This window comes from Necator americanus, chromosome V (genome assembly GCF_031761385.1).
Source record: "Necator americanus strain Aroian chromosome V, whole genome shotgun sequence".
Lineage (NCBI taxonomy): Eukaryota > Metazoa > Nematoda > Chromadorea > Rhabditida > Ancylostomatidae > Necator > Necator americanus.
Window position 1 is genome coordinate 10,543,653 of NC_087375.1, and position 21,206 is coordinate 10,564,858.

A 21,206-nucleotide genomic window follows, 5' to 3' on the forward strand; every position below is an offset into this window, starting at 1 on the left:
GATTTCGCTGTCGCACAAATGTCCTAACGTTGTACATCAGACCACCAATCCCATGTAGAATTAATTCGTGGAAAATTTCTCATCACAGAGAAGGAGGAAAAGCAACCTAGTTTTGAGGGCAACATCGACGAGGAATGCGATCGGCTCGTTGAACCCTCATCACTGCACGAGGAAAGTTGTGTGTTTTAAAACAACCAAGAGACGCCTATTTTCAAAAACTCTTGGGCAGATACGCCAGCGTGGAGCCGCACTAGTCGCTAACAAGCAAGAACTCACGTCTAAGCTTTCCAGGCTAAGCAAAGAAGCGATAAAGAGAATACAAAGGGAGAAGTGCAGTCGGAACTTCGCCAATCGTAGAACGAAAGCGGCTACTCTCAACCAAAACGGAACAACCATAGCATTGAAGAAAGGAGTGGGGGAAATCCTTCACGACTTCTAATCTGATTTCTTTGACAGCCATGTCCACCTGCTTTCCTATCCAGGAGATCTGAAGTTGGGTATGCCATTCTAACTATCGCCCAATCTGCTTACTATCTGTCATTATACACCCTTTACAATACAACAGCACAGGAAAAATATGAATGATGCAGGAGAGCTATGCGAGCAGGAAAGTTTTCGAATGGGATTCAACACGACTGACCACAATCACCTTGCTCGAAACTCATCAAGGTATCGCTAAGGTACAAGATCGCGTTGCGTCTAACCTTCATCGATGTAAGGAAAGTGTTCGACTCAGTTGGAGTGATATGGAAGTTTGTGGAGCCTTTGGACAAGCAAGCCGTTCTTACCCAGTACATGAAGTTACTTCAAGCTTAGTAGCTAAATATAACTTCACGAAATCTCGCTAAAAATACTTACGCCCTTTTCGAGAACGTAATGCGAAAGCTTGAATGGGACGACATGGGGGTGAAGTTTCATGGTCAACAGCTACACCATCTGCGCTTTGCTGACGACATCGTTCTGACAACATCTAACACCAGCCAAACGGAACGAAAATTTGACGAAATAGGTGGAAACATCAGTCTTGGGCTGACTCTGTCAAAGAAGGCGTCTTTCGAGTATGTTCGAGTCCCATTTGTGTCCACTGGAACGAACATACTCGAAAGATCAGAAAGATCTGCTATGTTTGTCTTGGCAGGGAAATGAACATGGAGAACGACCTTACCTCCGAGTTGCACACAAGGGAACGAATAACCTGGGGAACGCATAAGAGCAGGGATGAGCGAGGATGTAGTGAAGAAAAACAGGAAAACCTGGATCCGTGCTCCCTTTTTAGTACCACCTTCTTGCTTTGATCAATACAACAGAAACTTCGCTAGCAGAAAAAAATGGGGTCAGCATCATTGAAACAAGAATCAAAATTTGAATCAAGATCGAGATCATTATATATATATATATATATATATATATATATATATATATATATATATAATCAGTTATTCCGTGCTACTTCGTATTTCTTGCATTGTTTTCATGGGACAGATCGCGCCACGAAATGTTTTTGTTCTCTATGAACTAACAATTTCTTTCAGAGGAGATTTTTATGAACGATGTTTTGTTTTATGTTTTTGCAAAATACGATCGATTACCGTATATAAACAAACGCTAAAACGATGTAGTTCGCAGTGTGTCGATGCTATTGCGGCTGACTACATCGTAACATCTTTTTCAGCTTTCTTCAACTTCAACAATATGAATGTTTCTTCAAAAGTACTTCCCCCCTTTCACTTAAGAGATCCCCAAGTTTACGATGTCCTCAGTGAAAACTTTCACTTATCATAAGGAAATGTTAATCAGTTGCACAGTATCGATCGATCTCCTTACGTTGATTTTTTGTGCTGTCTCCGTTGAGAATTTCGCTTAGATCTTTCAAATTTCTCAATTTCATCGCGTCAATTTGTTCACGATTTTTGAATTATAATAGAAAAAAATGAGCAGTTCTACATTGCTGTTTTAGCAGTAAAGCCCATAGATAATATTTAAAAGAAAACTCGTAAAACTTACTTCTAGTCACCTGTCCGCCAGTGATATGTAACGACATTTCTTTGAAAATGAGTTTCGTTCGCAGAGAATATGAATTTTTAGAGATGTGAAAGAGGAATGAGAATATCAGCTGTTTTTTTTGACTAATTAGCTCTACTGTATGCAATAAGTATATAGTTCGAAAAGTCTATTGCGAACTTTTGCATTTTTCATGCAAATGAATAATTTTCAACTGCAGTGAAGGCCGTCAAGATATAAAACTCTTCAGCATGATAGAAAAAGAAAAAGTAGAGTAGTATAGTAACTTGTGGATGGACGTGACTGGCAGATCCTAACATCGCTGTACATTATTACTTATATTCGAATCACAGTTAGCAATCTTTATGTATCAAAAGAAAATAACTACTTGAAAAGTCTATTTTTATTTTTACATAGAGAAAATGAAATGAAAGAAAGTAGAATCTCACAAATTTTACACAGTCCTTCACTAAAAGGTACAGTTCTTAACATTCCAATGAATTCATATTCACTTTCTGATGCGATGATTGTGAGAAGTGCCGTCTAGCGGTATGAGGTTGCTTTACAGTCGTGTTCTGAAAATTGGAGTAAGGGAAACAATGAACCTCTTTTTTTATACAAGGCGCCTATCTTAACTCTTGCTAATCCATTACCAACTTATGAAACCCGTCAGCGGTTTAAATACCTACATTTACAAATGAGACTCAAAACGTGCATAACCTCGGTGGTAACAAAATAACATGACTTTTCAGCAGGAGGGATAATACTAAAGACATAGTCAAAATAGTCAAAATATTCTTTTTTGACACATAGATAAATTTATGCTATGTTTCTAATAATCAGTATGTTTTACTGCCTCTTTTGTCGCTAAAAGCAAATTCCAATTCTAGTTGTGGATTTTTGACTACGTTGTGCTACATTTTGGTGTTGCTTCTCCTTATTGTCTTCCCTTACATTGAGGACGGGTGCAGCGCAGTCGGTAAGAGGCTCCGCTGGCTGCACGATCGATCGGAAGTTCGAAACCGCCCTAGTGCTCTCCAAGCCTTTCATCCATCTGGGGTCGATAAATTGGTACTTGGTTTATCTGGGAAGATTAAAAAACACTGACACATCGGCTGGCCCTCGCAAGTAACTGTACGGGCCAGTTACACGTTCGTGAACCTCAAGCGATTCTGAATTGAAGCGAATGTGGTGGCGTATCTCAATCGGATTGGTTAATGCCAGAAATTTTATCTTTTATCCTTTATAGTCTGCTACATTTTGATGGAATCAAAATCAGAAATTGACTGTCATTGAAACTACCCAGAGTGGAGAATAAGTTGCTATATAACGTTAATACTGAGAACATGCCATCCAGAGGTTACAAGTAATTTTCTTCAATTTTTTTCTTTATTTGGATTTGTTTTCCTTGCTTATTTTCAGGCTTCACTGGTGTTTTTTTAGCTCTGGTATATCAATCAACGATTTTTATTGCGTAGTCCAAGCGAGCGAGGTGAATCCTGCACGAAACTCAGAACTCGGCAACATTTTTGAGTTCTTCAATGAATAGCTGTATTATTAGTGGCTTGATTTTGCTTTCGCTCTTCTAAAAATTTATTCTTGGTTTGTTTTATGAATACCTCATGGTTTGTTGATTTTTCGTCAGCTTAACGTTAATAAGATTGATGTGTTTTTGATTTTTTCTGTCAGATATATGTGTCAGTAGTGTCAAGGATCATGTTGTTGGACGACGACAGGAACAAAAATCATGAGATGGAGCTAATCTGATGCAAAAAGTCCAGTTTGGAATAAGTTATCAAAATTCTACATTGAAGTCAGTAGGGATGACTATAGAAATGTTCTTATTTCAACCGTTTTCGAACTAGATTTTTGGGCCGATCAGTCTTAAAATCACTCGGTGACGCAAAGAAACCTAACAGTTTTCAGAGAGGACCCACCTTTTTTGCGCTGTCTTCCTCAGAGAGCTGGCTAGCCTGTCTCATTGTGTATCTACCACAGCTATCTGTCAAATTTTTCTCCTCTGACATTCGCCCACCTACTTATTTGCTCTTTCAAGCAATACATCTTTGGTTAGCTCGTTATTTTCTCGATAAACTATAGTAGTAGCGTGTAGAAATATTATGTATTTATTGATTTCTCGTTATATGTAATACGGCTAATGCTGATCAGGTGCTGATTGATCACCGGTTAGCTGAGACATAGCTCCGCCCCCTATCGGATCGCTTCTTCCTCAATCCCTGGTGCGTTGCTCTCCGCACTCTCACTCCACTCATACCTGGATCTCTCGCACACATTCACGTCGGTTATCCTTTGAAAAGATGGTGGTGAGTTTTAAAGATCGACTATCGCCAATTCTACATACTTTTATTTATATTTTTTATTTGCTGTCAGGTTATAAATTAATATCCACCAAAAAAAAAACAAATATTTTTTAGACGTTTTAAATGGTTCCATGGGGAATGCCTGAACCTGAAAACTCTTAAGTTTGCACTAATTTTTACATAATATTAACTGTATGTTTTCCTAAATATACATCACCACATTGCAGAAGCGCAGAGCTATGTGTGAGCCTGTTTAAAGCAAATGATGTCCACCGCGTTTTGTTTTACGAATGTCGAAAATGTCGAAAAATTTTTATGACGTTGTTTCTTAAGTGTTCATTTTTAGCCGGGTCGTCGCTTGCTAACAGTTGTGACATATTACTCCCATGTAATAAAAAAATGTCTTCTGTAATTTGCTTAAAGCTACTGCATTTCAAAGAAGTAACGCTGTAAGCGAAACCAAGTATTCTGATGTACCCAAACATTCTTTCTTGGTTTCTTAAAAATTATTAGGATAATTAGTTAGCCAATGAAAATTTTGAGTTTTAGCTGTTTCCTTCCTAATTAACGACTTTACTGTTTTGTACCGAAAGTCTTCACATTTTTTCTTATTTTTTCTTATTTTCTTTCTTATTTTTGTTCTTATTTAAGTGAGCATTTTTATCTAGCGGAAATATGCACGAATCCAATGGTACCAATGATTTGATCAGCGACAAAAACACCTAGCCACTTTTCTTTTTTTATAATTTAATTTATAATTTTTTATACTTGTTTTATAAATATATTATGTATTTTTGTTTTTTATATTATATATTTTTTATAATTTTATAACTAATTTTTTTTATAATAGCTTATTTCTCCGTTCTACATGCCATATGCTCTATCAATTAGCTTATCTCGACTCTAGTAATAAAACAAAAAAAAAAAAAACGAAGTGTAATATGGCAAAAAGCAGCGATTATTACAGTTTATTTTCTTCTTTTCTGCATTCTTCAAAGTCTTGGAATTAAAGATCCATCTCATTAATAAGCCTTCCTTTCACTTTTGAAGCTTTTTTTTACTTTGCTGCAATGTAGTTATTTTGAAATTTTTTTTACTCGGATCACAATATAACATTCCTGCATATTTGATAACGTGACTGCGAAAGGAAGTTTTTTTTTTTGGGGCGCGTACCTGAATCATAGCAGCTCCTCACATCTTCCTCTGCCCCGAGATCCTGGATACCGAAATTCTCTACTGAAGAGAGATTGCTTACATATTATCAGCTTTAACAGTAATGGAGCCACGAAACTTTAAATTTTCGTTTTACGTTGCCGGCTTCTAAAAGGTTTCAACCTTGGATCCGTGAAACTTTAATTTCTGCAAAAACTACTTGAAATCTGCCACGTATGTATCTTATTTCCTTGATCTTTTCAGTGATGCGTGAGATTTAATTTCTGCTCATAGTAAAGTACAGAAAATAGAATTTTATTGATACTAAAATGCATCGAATAAAATCACATGATCGCATTCTAGCGAATTAATGTCCCTTATTCCTGGAAATATCTGTTGCCGATAACACAGTTCGGAAGAGGATCCTTGTCTTGAAGTACTTGAGTCTTTTTGCTTGTCGGCCACTTCAAAAGTAATACCACTCATAAAGTCCGTTCGGAAGAACAATTTCGATTTCAATAAATTGAGATCACAGGATTGTTATGCTTGCAAATCTACATGTTGACGAACATGTGGGATTTTAGGATTTTTACGAATATTCATTACGATTTTTTGAGATTTTTTTCAAAGCTGTTGATGTATTTCATTACTGTGTGGTATGTTCAGTCTCAATCAAGAAATATTTGCTTAGAAAAATTTTATTATATGCTCCAGACTCTCTCAGCTCCCCTCCCAGTTTTTGCTAGGTGTGTTGAAATTAGTCGTACACGTTCTAAAGAAAGGGTTTTGAATTGTTCTTTCGACCGTTAAGAATGAATATTTCCAGAAATTTCCTCTTGAACAAAAAGAAACACCATGTGGTATAAGGTATATCTGTGCATATAAACATGGTAGATAGAGATGACTGTAGTCCAGTGGGACCGACTGATTCAGAACTATCTGAAACTTCATAATCATTAGATGTTTCCACTTAGGATTCTTCCCAGTAATTCAGACCAGAATGAATGCCATATCCAGTTCGATTTGATAAAAGGTGAGTTGCTTTTTTTTCTGCATTAGCAAATATCAGTGGAAATCCTCATTACTTTTTAGGTAATTATCCACGACATTGCTCTTGCAATGTCCATAATTGATTCCAGCACATAGGGTGGAATGTGATGTGAGTACTAGCAACTTCCTGTACTTCATTCAATCAAATTTATTCTGGAAAAGTGGTTTCTGGATAAGGAATAATGGAGAACGATAACGATGCAATCTTTTGGAGGCCTTTGAGGGACCTCGCCCACGATATGAAGGCCCATTTTGAGGATAAATTGTGAAACTCCTCACAAATTAGAAAAAAAAATGATGTGATCATAGACTTTTGATGATATTGTTACATAAAATTACGAAGTATAAATGAATAATGATGTTGAAATTAAGTAAAGAAAATGCTCAATATTATTTTTTAAAGAACGACTATATATTACATTAGTTACACTGTTTTTAAACACCTCAGTAGGCAAGACGGAAAAAAATGGTGTCGATAATTTCGTGCTATCTTCCGTTATGTTCCTTGCTAATGTTTTATATTTTCAAAATTCAAAAATGAAGTACGATTATTTATTTTCAATAAAATTTTATGTAAATAAATTGTGAGTTGTTGAGTTGCTAAGTCGAGCATGCACTCGTCTAAGCGATCTGGTCCTGCATTTCCGGGGGTTTACACTTTTTTCAAAAAAGACGTTACATTTCGAGAAATTTCTTCCGTTAGAACGTTTTTTTTTCTACAAGGAGTTTGAATGTACTGTCTTTGTGGGTTCTGCGCTATGTTCATTCTTAAAGGTATCACCCCACGAATCTGAGGTGGTGCAGATTTCAGGTGGAGTATTCGTATACGGGATGGGAGACTACGGAGAGGAAGGTAATTCCGTCCATTTCCTGCTAATTGCCGTAAAAAACGGCCCGGAAGATGCGGCGCCGCACAAGACTGGCGCGCTCCAATCGTACCTCTTGTACAAAATGGTGCGCCAAAACGAATGAAGCCGTATCTTCCGGGCCGTTTTTTACGGCAATTAGGAAGAAATGGACGGAATCACCCCCCTCTCCATATTCTCCCATCCTGTAAAAGAAAACTCCACCTGAAATCTGCACCACCTCAGACTCGTGGGGTGATGCCTTTAAACTGAACGTGTGAGGAGACAAATATCATAAGATCTGTAGTCGTAAAGGATGTTCAGTTTTCTTTCTTGCTTTCTTTCTTTCTTTTTTATTTTCCACCTTCACATTCTGTTAGAAAAAATGTCATCACTTGCTGAGTTCTATGAGAATTCAAAAATTCTCATAAGGAAATGACCTAACAGAAAAATTTCTGCTAAAATTCGCTCAGCTGTCGTTTCTTTTTTTCGCCATAATTCTTCGAATACACCTGAGCGCAATGTGACGCTTCGGCTGAGTCACTTAGGTCGGAAAGATGAAAAGTTAAACAGTGCCGCGCGTCCGGCTGCCACTTTTTTCTTCTTATCCGTGTTTTGTGGAACACTAAGCTGAAAATTAAGCGATGAGGATCACTTCACGTTGTTTAGTACGTATAAAAAGATTTATTTTTTAGATACAATGCCAACTATTCTATAGAAATTTTAAATCAACACTGTAGCAGTTGTGTAAAATTTGAACTTTATCTTGTGACCTCAGAAGCTGGTGTGTATCCACAATTTGCTATTTTCGTAAGCATCCTTTTTTTCATTACGGACAACTGTTTCGTTCACATTTACATGGTCATGTGGTCATGTGTCATCAACTCATCTATCCGACGGAACTGAGGATCTATTTTATAACTGAGAAATCATTTCGTATGCTTCTTTTTTAGTTTCAGACAACGTTGATAGCGATACGGGGCTGTGGAAGCTTTATAGGCTGTGGGCTACCAATACATTGCTTACAAGATTGAAGGCAGCGTATCACGAAATTGACGTAGTACGGAAACCTCAGGGAGGCTGTGCTGTTCGGGTTGTAGATTAAGATTGTAGATTAAGGACAACTTTTCCTGATCATCGTTAAAAAAACGGCGTGGAAGATGGCGGTTTTTCCTACAAAATCACTTGCAACACTTGCTCGTGCACGCACTGCGTCCACGAGCAAGCGGTGGAAGGGTAATGAAGCCTTCTTATCGGCCTATTCAACGGAAACCAATGAATAGGCTGCAGGGGGGTCCGGAGTGCGTACTAGAGAGGGTGTTCTAGCGTGCCTCGTAGGAACAAATGCCATTCCCACAGACGCTTTTTTTAACGACAATTAGGGAAAGATGAACGGACCATGCTCGTATCCGTAGTCTGCAACGCGAACTGTACGGTTTTGTTGGTGTTTCCGTACTAGGTCGATTTTGTGATACGCTGCCTTTAAAAGAATAAAGTGCAGGACGTGGATCAAACCCCATGGAGTTGCGTCAGCTAGTTCGACTTCACTTCAGAATTTGTTTGAGGTTTACGAACGCTCTCGAACCGAAGTGATCGTGCAGTCTGAAGCGAACGTCTTACCGATTTCGTTGCATCCTCCTGCGCCCTCGTAAGATTAGGATGGAATTCTTATTTCTGATGGCTATTGCTAGATGGCTGGCTGGGTGCGATTGTTTGTGATGTTCACAGCATCAGTTTTTATAACACTAGTAAAAAGCCCACGGCAAAGGAACCTGACATGAACTAGAGTAACGCTGTCCTACTGTATCAAGTAAGAAGGAGGCTTTGTTTGAACTCTCTATGTACATTCACTGTCGCATTGCTACGGTGAAAAAGTAAATAGCTAATGAAGTAAGAAAAACTCATGGGTTATATCTGACGTCTCTGACAGGATCAATAGTTTTATCTTAATTCTTTAGTTTCTTCATTGGTTTATTGTTAAAGTGTTTGCTGTTTGAATAAGATATGAAGGAGAGAAAGGGGAAAATTGGAGTCGAACTGCGCGAAGATGCCTGCATGTAACCAAACATAATCGTTTTGGACATTCTTTTGGATATTTTGAGTATTCGTAAACGATGGAAAAACCTGAGAAATTTTTGTCTCTTTTTTTTTGTGACCTTGGATGTACGAGAAAGACATTTATCACTGCACCAGGGTACTCTGAGCTGTCTTGAAATGCCTGGAGAATGATGACCCTAACGTTTTTCTTCGAACCTCACATGTATCACAGGAATCCTTTTTATTGCAATTTTACAATGCCGGAAAGAGTAGTTGCAGCTTGTTCCTGACATATTTTACTGAAAGAATATGAAATAAAATTAATTTCTCAAGATGTTCAGCACGAAGGATCAGAAGGTTCTCTTCACGAGAAGTCATAAAATAATGCATTTCTTAAGCAGGATTTACTGTTGAAAATGGTTCTCTTAAAAAATATATAATAAATAAAATATATAATAAAAATATATAAAATAAAATATATAATAATATAAAAAATGTGTGTAAATAAAATATATAATAACATGAAAAATATATAATAATATAAAAATAAAAATTATTGCAAACTTAAATCCGATGAGTTTTCCTGTTTTTGGTGAATTTTTGTCTGAGCTCACATGGTCTCTAGACTATTTTTGTGTCGGCTAACATGACTTTATGAGGTGAGTGGTAGCCATTTTGCACATAGAAAATTTTAATTCCACCTTGATATTTAATGAAGTTTTTGAAGTCCTCGGATCCTACTCTAAATGCTACGAACAAAGATTTTGAGGCAAAGTGAGAGACTGTGAGTGAATCCGTAAAATTGCTTAGGGGATATCAATTCATTATAATTTATGAAGAATTTAAATACCTAGAATTTGCATTCAATTGAAGTCCTTTACAAGAGTTTTTTTTCCTGCTCAAACGCTTTTTTCATTTGTTGGAGAATGAGCGGGCAGGGTTACGCTCTCAAATCTATCTGATGGGATGAGGATCTCAGCTGCCATGGATGAGCTTGAATCCGAACACAGCTCTTGGATTACCTTCTATGAAAGTGATCGGTATACGTCTCTTTGCGCACTCATTAGTTGTTAAGATTCTTCGATTTCTTTTTTTATTTAAGTTAAAAAAGTACTTTCTAAAATTTTTCATAGCTGGGTGCGGTGGATACGGTGTACAACATTTCATTTCTAAAAGGACAAATTAAAGAGCGAAATGTGGGCACTGAACGACAATTGACTCGAGTCTAAAATAAACGTTTACTTTGAAATATTCGAATAAAAAGGACTAAAAGTAGGAATAGACTAAAACTAATAAACCCTGTAAAGAGAACTTTCCCTCTCATTAGCGCTATCAATTTTTCCTTCGCAGCAACGCTGCTAATCTATCTCTCACTTCTATTTCGTCTTTCTGGATGCAACAAAAGAAAAGAGACAGATAAAATCCTTTGCAATGTAGGATGACGTAAGCTGTGTTTAGCTATTCACAACCGTTCAAAATCGTTTCGTTTCCATGTGGATGAACTCCATAAGTTTTTTCTTTGGTTCCATGGCAAAGTTAAAATGTTTTTTTTCCAGAGCTTCATTCGTATTTACCATCACACTCCGAGACTTTCCAAGACTTGTTGTGGACTTCCTTTAGTTTTTTTTTGCTTTGTTTTTTGCTTTTAAATAGCCCAAAAAAGAGAAACTCATAACAGCGGTGATCATCCTCATGAGTCCGCATGCCTCTGCATCCGAAATTTTCATGCAATTAATCATGACACCGGATTGATGGTGGCTATGTCATCTATATTGTTCTCAGTCATTAGAAAAAAAAGCTCTGTCAACGATGTGACTTCCTAAATTGAATTTAAGTTTCACATGCATGCGGTGAGACATAAATATGCATTTTTCTGCCAAAATTTTAAGTTATTTTTATTTTTTTATTTTATCTAAAAATCACTGGCGTATCAGTCCTCTCGGGATGCGCCAACGCGTTTTACTGCAATTCGTAATCGTTGAGGTTTTGGAACGCGTGAAGGGCCTATGCAGTGACTTACGGGGGCCAGCCGGTGATCAAGTCAGTGTTTTTATCCTTCCAGACACATCTGGTACCAATTTATCGACTTCGGAATGATGAAAGGCTTGGTTTGCACTAGGGCGGTTTCGAACCATTCGAAACACTGTGTGGCTACAGCGGACCTCTAATTGACTGCGCTACACCCGCCATATTAATTCTAGTAAATAACAAAACAAATAAATAAACATAAATTACTAAATTGAAGCGACACGTTTGAGTTGACACGTCTCTAAATAAAACAATGGGAAAACAAATCAATTTTGAACACTTTCGTTCTAATAGATTTTTTTTCTCCTCATTTCCTACAAAAGCCACTATTATTTTTGAAATTTAATCAATAACTTCTTACAAAGGATTTGTGTTGTTACACAAGCAAAATTTTTCGTGCTATGAAAAAAGTGTGCATCTTAAAATAATTATTCTAACGGATAATCTTCTGTCAGTTCTTTTCATACTCATGAATCTCCTTTTCCGTTTTTTTTTCAACCACAACCGTCATTGTCCACACACACACACATACACATATCAGTGTGTGATGCCCTGCGGTATCAACAACGCCAGTTGTTGCATGGTGGAATTTCATCGACATGAGCATATCGTTGTGCCAGAGATTGATTGTACCGCAGAGTTCGTTTGCAGAAGCTTGGCACCGGATCACGCGGTGTTCGCATACCAATCGTAACTTGGAGGGGGCGAAGGTGAGGCCGAGAGGAGGTTGCAGAGTTCCTTCGAACTGTGAATCTGGAATTTGTCCTCTTACGCTGGTGACGAACGTAAATTCAGAATTATTTTATTCCAAATTCTGACTGCGCTCGACTCATTTACATCAAATATTCTTTGCAAAGCAAAAGAAATCTTAACCTAGTTACTAAACGGAAACTATCTTGCATTTTTCTATTTAAAAATAACGGGAAAAGAGCTTTGGACACGTGCTTTCTTATTTATTATCTATTTATTATTAAAATTTATTATTGTTTATTATTTCATTAGCATGTACTTCATTATAAAATAATGACAGACAAATAGGAGATTAAGAAGGGTGACACTCTTTCCCTTCGAGAAAATTCGAGAACTTTTTCGATCATTTTGTTTTTGAAAGTTTATTGCTATGTAAACTGTAGATGACATATTTTTTGATGTTCATTCATCAGAATTTTCTGGGAAATTTAGTTTCATTTTTCTTTTCAAACAAGGGAACAGCAACTAAAAAGGTACCATGTGGATGGAGTCAAGACAATGGACCTAAGAGGCTTTGGGTGGCGCCTTTAATATGCTTTTCATGCCTTGTTCACTGCTTTTCGCTGATGTTATACGTCTCGTTTCCAAACCAAAGTGAGGAATTAACTCTTCTGATGGGGATCTAAAGAGATTATGGCCCAAAACACAACAGTTCATGTCTTATTATCCGATCCGATGACGCGTCAGAGTTCCTCCGTCGCTATGAGTGTTTTCCGAGGAATTTCTAATTGGTTATGCTATAATTTACTAACTTATGTTTTGAAGAGTTTAAAAGTTTCTAATGATCCTACTTATCCAATGTTCATATGAACCGATTATCTATGAAATTGCCTGGATATGCTATCCAATTCCACTCTATTGATTCGTGAATAATTCACTGATTATTTAAAACTATTTCAAGAAAATAGCAATAATTATTAACCACTGTATGTTAATTTCTCAATGATTAAATTACTAGCTATAGTTTTATGTGACCTTATTTCTAAGTAGAATATTTTTTTGTATATTCCAAAATGTTCTTTTTCCTGGTTTTATTTTCTTCCATGTTTTCTTTCCGTTGTTTCAGAGAGTTAAATTTGCGAAAGAACAATATGATGTTATGAAGAAGTTTGAAACTCAACATCATCCGGATATTTGGAAATGGATTATGGACAAGGCAAGTCTTGAAGGGATCTTTTTCACTCAGCACTGGGATTTATTAAGGACACAATTATTTGCTGCAGTTATTTGAATTTACAGGAAACATCTTGATACTCATCTTATCTACATTCATGTTTTTGGAGCACTTAATGAGTTTGTATTGATTTTCATTGTGAATTCTTCAAAATTTACATTTCAGGTGGGCAGAAGTGAAAATTTGGATATTTTGGATGTATCTGAAGAGGCATGCGTTTTTGCCATATCACTAGCGGAAAAACATTCGAACAACAAGTAAGTGATTTAATTGGAGAGTTGAAGGAATCTTTGAGTGGCGGCGCTTCACATATATCCATGAAGTGCACCACGTCAACTAACCAAATCCATGACAATCCATATATCGGGTTGTCGGAGGGTTATTGGCCCTAACTCAGCAGTTTCTGAGCCAACCTTTATATCCGAACAATACAAAGCACATCATTTCTCAGGCAAATATTAAATACCGGAATATTTAGAACCGTTTTTTTGGAATTTCAAATCAAAAATTTTTTATTCATTAACCAGGAGATTAAATGATATATTCACACCAAATACACTCAATAACACTTTCCCATCTAGCGGTAAGGGACAAAACCCCACATTCTTAGAATTCGAGGATCTTGGAGTCTGGGAAAGACGATAAAGAGGTCATTTTGAAATTGTTTGAGGAATGGTACTTCTTGCACATTAAAAAGATAGACAGGTGGACAAAAAAGATGATAGTCAGTTGGACTAATGTCAGGACTATATAGTGGATGATGTAAAACTTTCCAGCCCAAGTGAGCAATTTTCAAATTCTTTTTTTCTAACAGACGTTGAAACGCGCCGTTTTGTTGCCGGGCAGGTGACGAAGCCATTGATCGAGATTTCTTCTCTCGCCGAGTTCCAGTAGCCGTTTGCTCACCGTCAACTCACCATTCTCGAAGTGCTTTGCCAGTTCAGCACAAATTTGGTACGGTCCACCCTCGACCAGTCCAACTAGGACCTCTTCTTCTATGGCAGTTGACGACATTCCCCGAATCATGCTGTTAAGATCCTCGTTGCCTTCTCGAAACCTCTTGAGCTATCGATGAGCATCCCGTGTGGTGACAGTGACCTCGGGAAACCAAATATCACTTCGATCGACGGATTCTGTAGCCTTTGGCCTGACTTTGAAGTCATACAGTAAGCACATGCGAAGTTGTACACTGGACCGAAGATTCTAAGTAAAAATTCAAAAAATACAAAAGAGAAATAGAACACCAATAAATACAATAATAAGCAAAATATTAAGCAATCATAGCAAAAAAGCAAAAAAAAAACTTCAAAATTAAAAAAAAACAGCAAACAAAAACTTTAAAACCCAAAAAAGACACTAAACGTAGTTCCGCTACCTAATAGATGCCAATATTGTCTGGGAGGATAAAAACACTAACTATATGCATCGGTTAGCCCATAAAAATCCTACTTTTCCCGCTTCTTGCTTCCAATAAACATTTGCGATTCTGGAATGAGTTCGAATGTGTTGGCGTATCCCGAGGGGATTGATCAACGGCAGCCACTTTCTCCTTTTTTCTCTTGTACATATTCTCAAATATTAGAGTTTTTTCGTCATATTGTTCAGAAATTTTTCTTAAATTGAAAAACATTTACTTTGGACGTTATGTTTGTCATGCTAAGTTCCGACACATTACAAAATCCAGATATACTATTTTTAGTAGATTATTATCATTCACGTCCTTAAATATGTATTGCTTTTATACTAATTTTTTCTCCTAATTTCTCCTATTTCAGACTTACCATCGCCGCTAGAGGTGATAAGCCGAATTTCGATCTGCCCTCTAATGTAACCTATAAACAAGTGGATTTTCATAAGAATTTCACAGATATTGAAGACGTAAGTGACGGTGATTATCGTTAACCACTTTTAATATCTTACTGCTCCATTATTGTGTGAAAAGTAGGCCTTGCACAAATTTGCTGTAATTTTTTAAGCTTTTTTTTTGTCCCACAAATCAAGACTATCATCTTCATCTTTAGTTACCACATTACAAGAAAATCTGAATTAAAAATACGCGATGCTATTCATCTCACTGAAAAATTGGATGGTGCTTACAGATATTTTCCTACTTCTTCTGCTTGTTTTTTGTGCATTTCTTCAAGGATAAGATGTGATGCAAACACTGCTTGAATAACATGTGCTGGATTATTTATGTCGAAAACCAGCACAATGTTTGATTGCTCGTGTCTTGGATGACATTTCATGTAGCTACGACTCCGATATGTTGTAATTTTTTTGTGGGTAGAAGGGAGGAGAGGAACAGTTGGGGATGTTCATCCACACGTGGAGCAAGCACCCTTGAAGTCAGATCCTTAGAAAAGTCAAATAAGATAAATCCATGAAAAAGTTATCTTATTCAAGAAAAAACAACAAATGAAGTCCATGAGGTTATTAGGTTGTTTCCTCAAAGAAATAATTTTCCTACTACTTTTCGACTATCTTCCCTGGAGCTCTCAGCTGTATTTCTACGGGTTATATGAGATCTGGATAATCGAGAAAATGAGTCTCGTGAGGATCCATTTTTGCTGATCATCCAGATCTAAACTGTAGTTTTTTTATTGTAAAATTTTCATCTAGTTTTATGCGTAGGTCCATGTAATTCTACGTGTATTTGGTAATAGTAACTTTAATTATAAGAAACAGCACAGTTTGCAGTACTAACTACAAAAGCTGCTCTCCGAGGACCGTAGGCACATCTTCAGCTAAGCATTCCAGGAAACCCTACAGGAAATATGATTATTATTAGTGTTAGCGAAATGCTGTTTTTTTTTCCAGAAGTAAACCACAAGATCCATTTCAAAAAGTTCACGTTTATATGCAAGACGTGTAAGATAGCATTTTATTCTTTCAAGTAGAAGAAAAATGTTATGTGCTCAAAATAGGGGCTATCTTCTCTGAAAATCCGAAGTCGTTGCCTCTTTTCTTATCAAAAGTTAGTAGAGTCTGAAATTGATTATCCCGAAAATATGAGGCCCATTGTGCGTACGAAGGTGTGAATCTACCTAACGCCTTTCCAGGAATAATTGCTCTCCGTTTCAGTCACCGTGAATGACGAAAATGAAAGAAAAATCCATTGTTAGCGCAAGTGTAGTGGCATACGTTTAAATTTCAACCTTTCCACTAATTGTGATAACTTTTCGCAAGGGATTTCACTAAATTATGAGCAGCTTCCTGAATTATCATGGACGATTCCTTCAAAAACACCTTGTCGCTTGGTTTAGCACAGTCCTAGGGCGATGTATGTACGCACATGTACGTTCCTTACGTTATGTACCTTACCTCACAAATGGCGATTTGACAGCCATCATCTTTCTTTAGCGAATTTTTCTCACTTATTTCATAGTTTGGAAAGAAAAAATCCTCTAATACAGATGCAACTTGTACTGTACTAATCGGAGAGTCTTTCGTTCTTTTTTTCGATTAGTAACAGCTAAAACCTCCTAATTTGATTCAAAATTTGTTGGGATAGGTCTCGCTTAATTTTTCTTGTGGTGACTGTGAATGAATGCAACGAAATGATTACTTGTTTGTGTAAGCCGAACTATTCCATGGAACTTCTCTTACGAATTTCACACTTTCATTCGTGTACGTCACATTTTTGTTCTCTGAAATACTATACGAGTTTCAAGAGTTTGCGACAAGGACCTCTTGGTCTTTCCGAAGATCAACAAGGGTCAACATTGTAGAAATGTTTGCAGTAGTTTTCCTTGAATGAAAAATGAGGAATTCTGGGGATCAGCTGATCCAAACAACCAAATAATCGCCGTCTGTTTTAGATTGGGATGTTTGACTTCATTATTTTAAACGAGATGACCCACGAATTACCAGATATGGCAGCATTTTTCAAAAAATTAAAGGTTCTTTTAAAAGGTGACCGCGAGCTTATAACTCTTTGCACTTTTTATTTTACACTACTTCAAACGCATTCGTTTTTTTTTTCTTCAAGAAAATGCACCGATCGTTGTTATATCCCGACCGAAGAATCCGCCACTTCCTGTGCCGGAGTGTTGTTTGATGTTGTGGAGAAAACTGGCTCCAACAAGGGAAGAGGTGCAGGCAGCGGTTAAAGCTGTGAGTTTAAGAGAATTTCACATTCACTTTCTCAAGTTTAGTTCAATGAAAATGTTCAATGTTTAATGGAAAAGAGATGTTCCTCCCTCTTTTTGGCTTCCAACGGAAACTACGAGCGTTAATTTTTGTTCTTTGTTGTTGTTGAGCAAAGATTATTGATAGTAAATAGGTAACGAAAGGAAAAAAAAAAAAAAAAAAAAAGGTAAAAAAAAAAAAAGAATTTTTTTAAAAGTAAAATTAAAAAAAAAGAAAATAATTAAAAAAAATTTTTTAAGGTAAATTTTTTTTTTTTTTTTTGTCAAAGCTGGAAAGTAAGAACATTTGAATATATCCTCTAAATATCCAGAACAAGGCATCATCCCCTAGGATATTACACCCGGAAACAAAAACCAAAAAAAATCGTTGTGCTACTTAGTAGCCGCGTTGCCGTGATGTTAGGGACGGGAAAAAGATGACTCCGTAGATAAAGGTCTTGATACAGACCGTCGTTGGCACGGTAAGACTCTTCTTTCTATTCATTTTTTGACCTTTTGCATTTAACCAAAACGCTTCTAAAGTTTGCGAGCTATAATTTCGGGTTCGTACGATAGAATTGTGACAGCTACGCAGAAAGGAACGTTTTTATGACTTATTTTTGTTTCATCCCCTTTGTTGTTGTTGAGCAAAGATTATCGATAGTAAATAGGTAACGAAAGGAAATGACAACATAAATAAATAGGTAAAATGACAAAAGGACATTTATGAAGGTCCTTAGTAAAATCGAAATGCTCCTCATTGGTACGAACAAAAATATGTGACTGAACTCCATACGCATATCCAGCTCGCCTTTAGTTTAGAAAAAGTATATAAGCCTAAAAAATCTTCGAATATCAAACAAATATCTGCATCTTCAACCTGTTAGCTTTCTTCCTAATTTCAGGCTGAACTCACCTCAACGATGTTCTCTGCTGCCGTACCTGTCTCGATTGACCGATTTGATTGGGAGAAAATTCTGTACTCAGGTAAACTATAGATCTTGATCCTAGATACAGCTTTTATCCCATTGCAACTTTCTATCTTTGATGCCTACAAACTCCTGATGTTCTTTTTTCGAAAAGAATCATGAGGAAAAGATCGGACTTTAGTGATTTTTTGTTTTTTTTTTCTCCTCCTCATTTTCCTATAAATCGAGAAGGATGAGGGAAATATAGAAAGGAGAAATTAGCGGCAGAAATTTCTCATTTTGATAGAATTGTTGCACCATAATCAAAAAAGAAAACATACTGCAAACTGTGTGGAATATTAAAGCGGGTTAGGAACAAATCATGGTAGGTACTTCGGCCATAGCGAACTTTGGTTTTTTATGGATAAGCAAAAGCATGCTCGGGACTCCTTTGTTCTACCTTTTCCTATGATCAGTTTTTTGCAATGCGTCTCTAAGAGGACACTTAGAATGACAAAGACATAAATCCAGGCTGTAATAGACCTCGCTTATATCTGCAAGCGATGAAGACATCGTTATATTTGATTTTTATTGGCTATCCAGAGGCAGATTACGAGTGTGAGTGTATTCACGCTCGTAATTCCTCCTAATCGTTCTAGGGAACATCGTGGAAAACAACCTTTCTGACGAAACGAATTTTTCTACGAGAAACCTTATAATGCGCCAGAGACTCCTGGGGTCACAGAAAAAAGCGTTACGAGGAGCCCCGTAGGAAAATTCGGACCTGAAGATCATTTTCCGCTGCGTTTTTCAGGGTGATTCGGGTGAATTGAGTATGACTGAATCTCATACTCGTAATCTACACTCTTGTCTCTATTGTTTCGCGGAGACATAGGTGCGATGGGGAGGAGCCGGACCCTCTTAAGGTGATGGGGGTCTAGCTCATGTGGTGCAGCTCAAGTGGAGAGGGTCCCTCCGCCAACCGTCCGAAAGAGAAGAGAGTCGGAGTACCGGCTCCGAGTACTGTATATATGCGTTGAGAGATCCCAACATTTACTATTTTATGGTGAAGTGCCTTCAATAAGGCTGGTCTTCAATTGTTGTTCGGGCTCTAATTATACTATACTATCTAATTATACTTATTACTTCTAATTTCAACAATTCGTCATTCTGCAGTCTGCGGCCAGTTTTACATTCTTTATTTATGGAGCCACTGAGCTGCAGAGTCATGTGTCAGCCTTTCAGAATTAACAATGTACTGCTGAAAGTCAATACAATGGTTAATACATTTGTTAATAAATTTCCAGGTTGTTTTCCTGCAGTAAAGAACACACCAAAATGCGCAGAAAAGGAGATTAGAGATTACTGCAACAACATATCTGGCAAAGTGGCATTCGAGGAAAAACTGAACATTTTCCTTCTCAGAAATCCATCATAATGACTCGATCTGTTAATATTTTTCAGTGCCAAAACGCAGAAGAATTGTGTGATTTATTTTTTAGTGTCATTCTCACATGTATAGAATATTTATTATGTACTTTAATGCATAACGCACTACTGTTCTTCATACATTGGATTTTTTTTTCTCCTATTTATTTTCTCTAAGATTTGTGTTCTTTCAATAGAAAAATGATGATCATTCGAATAAAGAAAAATGTGCTCGAAAATGTTGAGAGGAAGTGAGTTCTGGCAGGCTATTTTCGACTTTAAAGGAAAACGCAAAGTAAGTGAAATACAATTTTTGCAAAAGATCCAAAATTATACGAATAACAAAATCGAAAACGGTCGTATGACACTGAAAAATATATCCAGGAACCACACACACTTATGTGTCGCTTATCGCTTATGTTCTGCTGACTATTAATAAAGTAAATTTCGCTTTTTTATATGACATATATAGAGGATGAAAAGTGATAGTGATATATAGAGGATTGACCACGTATGTAGATTGTGTGAAGATGCAGAATTAGATAAGATATAAAGTAAAAAATAGATAATAATAGATAGATAAAAGTAAAGTAAGATATAGATCGGAAACATGTGTCAGTTCAGCAAAACTACGTGAAATATTGCTGCTGAAAGTGAGGTAGAAATGTCTGAGTTATAGTGTCTAGAGAAATCTCTAGCATTCAGAACCTTTCCTGTGTTCTAAAAACACCGAAGAAAATAGCGCTAGACATATATGTGTCTATACTGACAATTAAATTTTGTATTGCCTCCGATGAACTATCGCTTAGACAACATGGACAGGAGTAATATTAGTCTAAACGTAAAATATGGAATTTGTGCTCCAGAAAAGAGTTGAAACTGGCCCTTACGCCTTACGAAATCACTATCACTAGAACCCCTTTTTGTTTTCATAAAGATAACGTTAAGAGAGGCATCTTTTTTCCGTGGAAGGGACTGAATGCTACTCTTATCACTGGCTAGAATGTGTTTTCTCGTTTGATGACCAGGAAGCTATCAAGATAATCACCAGCTCCTTAGGGACTTCAGCGGATAGCAGCCTTGGCGTGTAAGACGGTGAGCCTGAAGACCTTGATCCGGCAATGGTGCAGATGTGCGGAGTCTGTCGGTGATATTGTGCGTCACGGTAGATCGAGAAGCTGAAAGGCATCACCCCACGAATCTGAGGTGGTGCGGATCTCAGGCGGAAAGTTCTTATAGAGTAGATTATGGAGAGAAGGGTGATTTCTTCCATCTCTTCCTAATTGCTGTAAAACATGGCCCGGAAGATGTGGCGCGTGCACAAGGCTGGCGCGCTCCTGTCGGACTCGTCGCAGAAAATAACGCCCGAAGCCGTATCTTCCGGG

At 37.1% G+C, this 21,206-nt stretch overlaps 2 protein-coding genes across 4 annotated transcripts; both read left to right on the top strand.

Moving 5' to 3' along the window:
* Positions 1-876: 876 nt before the first annotated feature.
* On the top strand, positions 877-19,831 carry RB195_013499 (uncharacterized protein; the record flags this gene model as incomplete). Of its 3 annotated transcripts, XM_064203345.1 has the most annotated exons (9): positions 877-1,058; positions 8,065-8,179; positions 13,251-13,340; positions 13,524-13,615; positions 15,134-15,236; positions 17,177-17,270; positions 17,347-17,471; positions 18,391-18,472; positions 19,701-19,831. In XM_064203345.1, 9 exons carry the CDS (start codon positions 877-879, stop codon positions 19,829-19,831), a joined length of 1,014 nt encoding a protein of 337 aa, XP_064059226.1. The 3 variants fall into 3 exon arrangements, with proteins under 3 accessions (XP_064059226.1, XP_064059227.1, XP_013304192.2); XM_013448738.2 differs by lacking the exons at positions 877-1,058; positions 8,065-8,179 and adding an exon at positions 4,320-4,325; XM_064203346.1 differs by lacking the exons at positions 8,065-8,179; positions 13,251-13,340; positions 13,524-13,615; ... (3 more) ...; positions 18,391-18,472; positions 19,701-19,831 and having other exon boundaries at positions 877-1,146.
* On the top strand, positions 3,348-4,177 carry RB195_013500 (uncharacterized protein; the record flags this gene model as incomplete). Its single annotated transcript, XM_064203347.1, has 4 exons — positions 3,348-3,367; positions 3,424-3,493; positions 3,928-4,070; positions 4,171-4,177. 4 exons carry the CDS (start codon positions 3,348-3,350, stop codon positions 4,175-4,177), a joined length of 240 nt encoding a protein of 79 aa, XP_064059228.1.
* Positions 19,832-21,206: the final 1,375 nt, after the last annotated feature.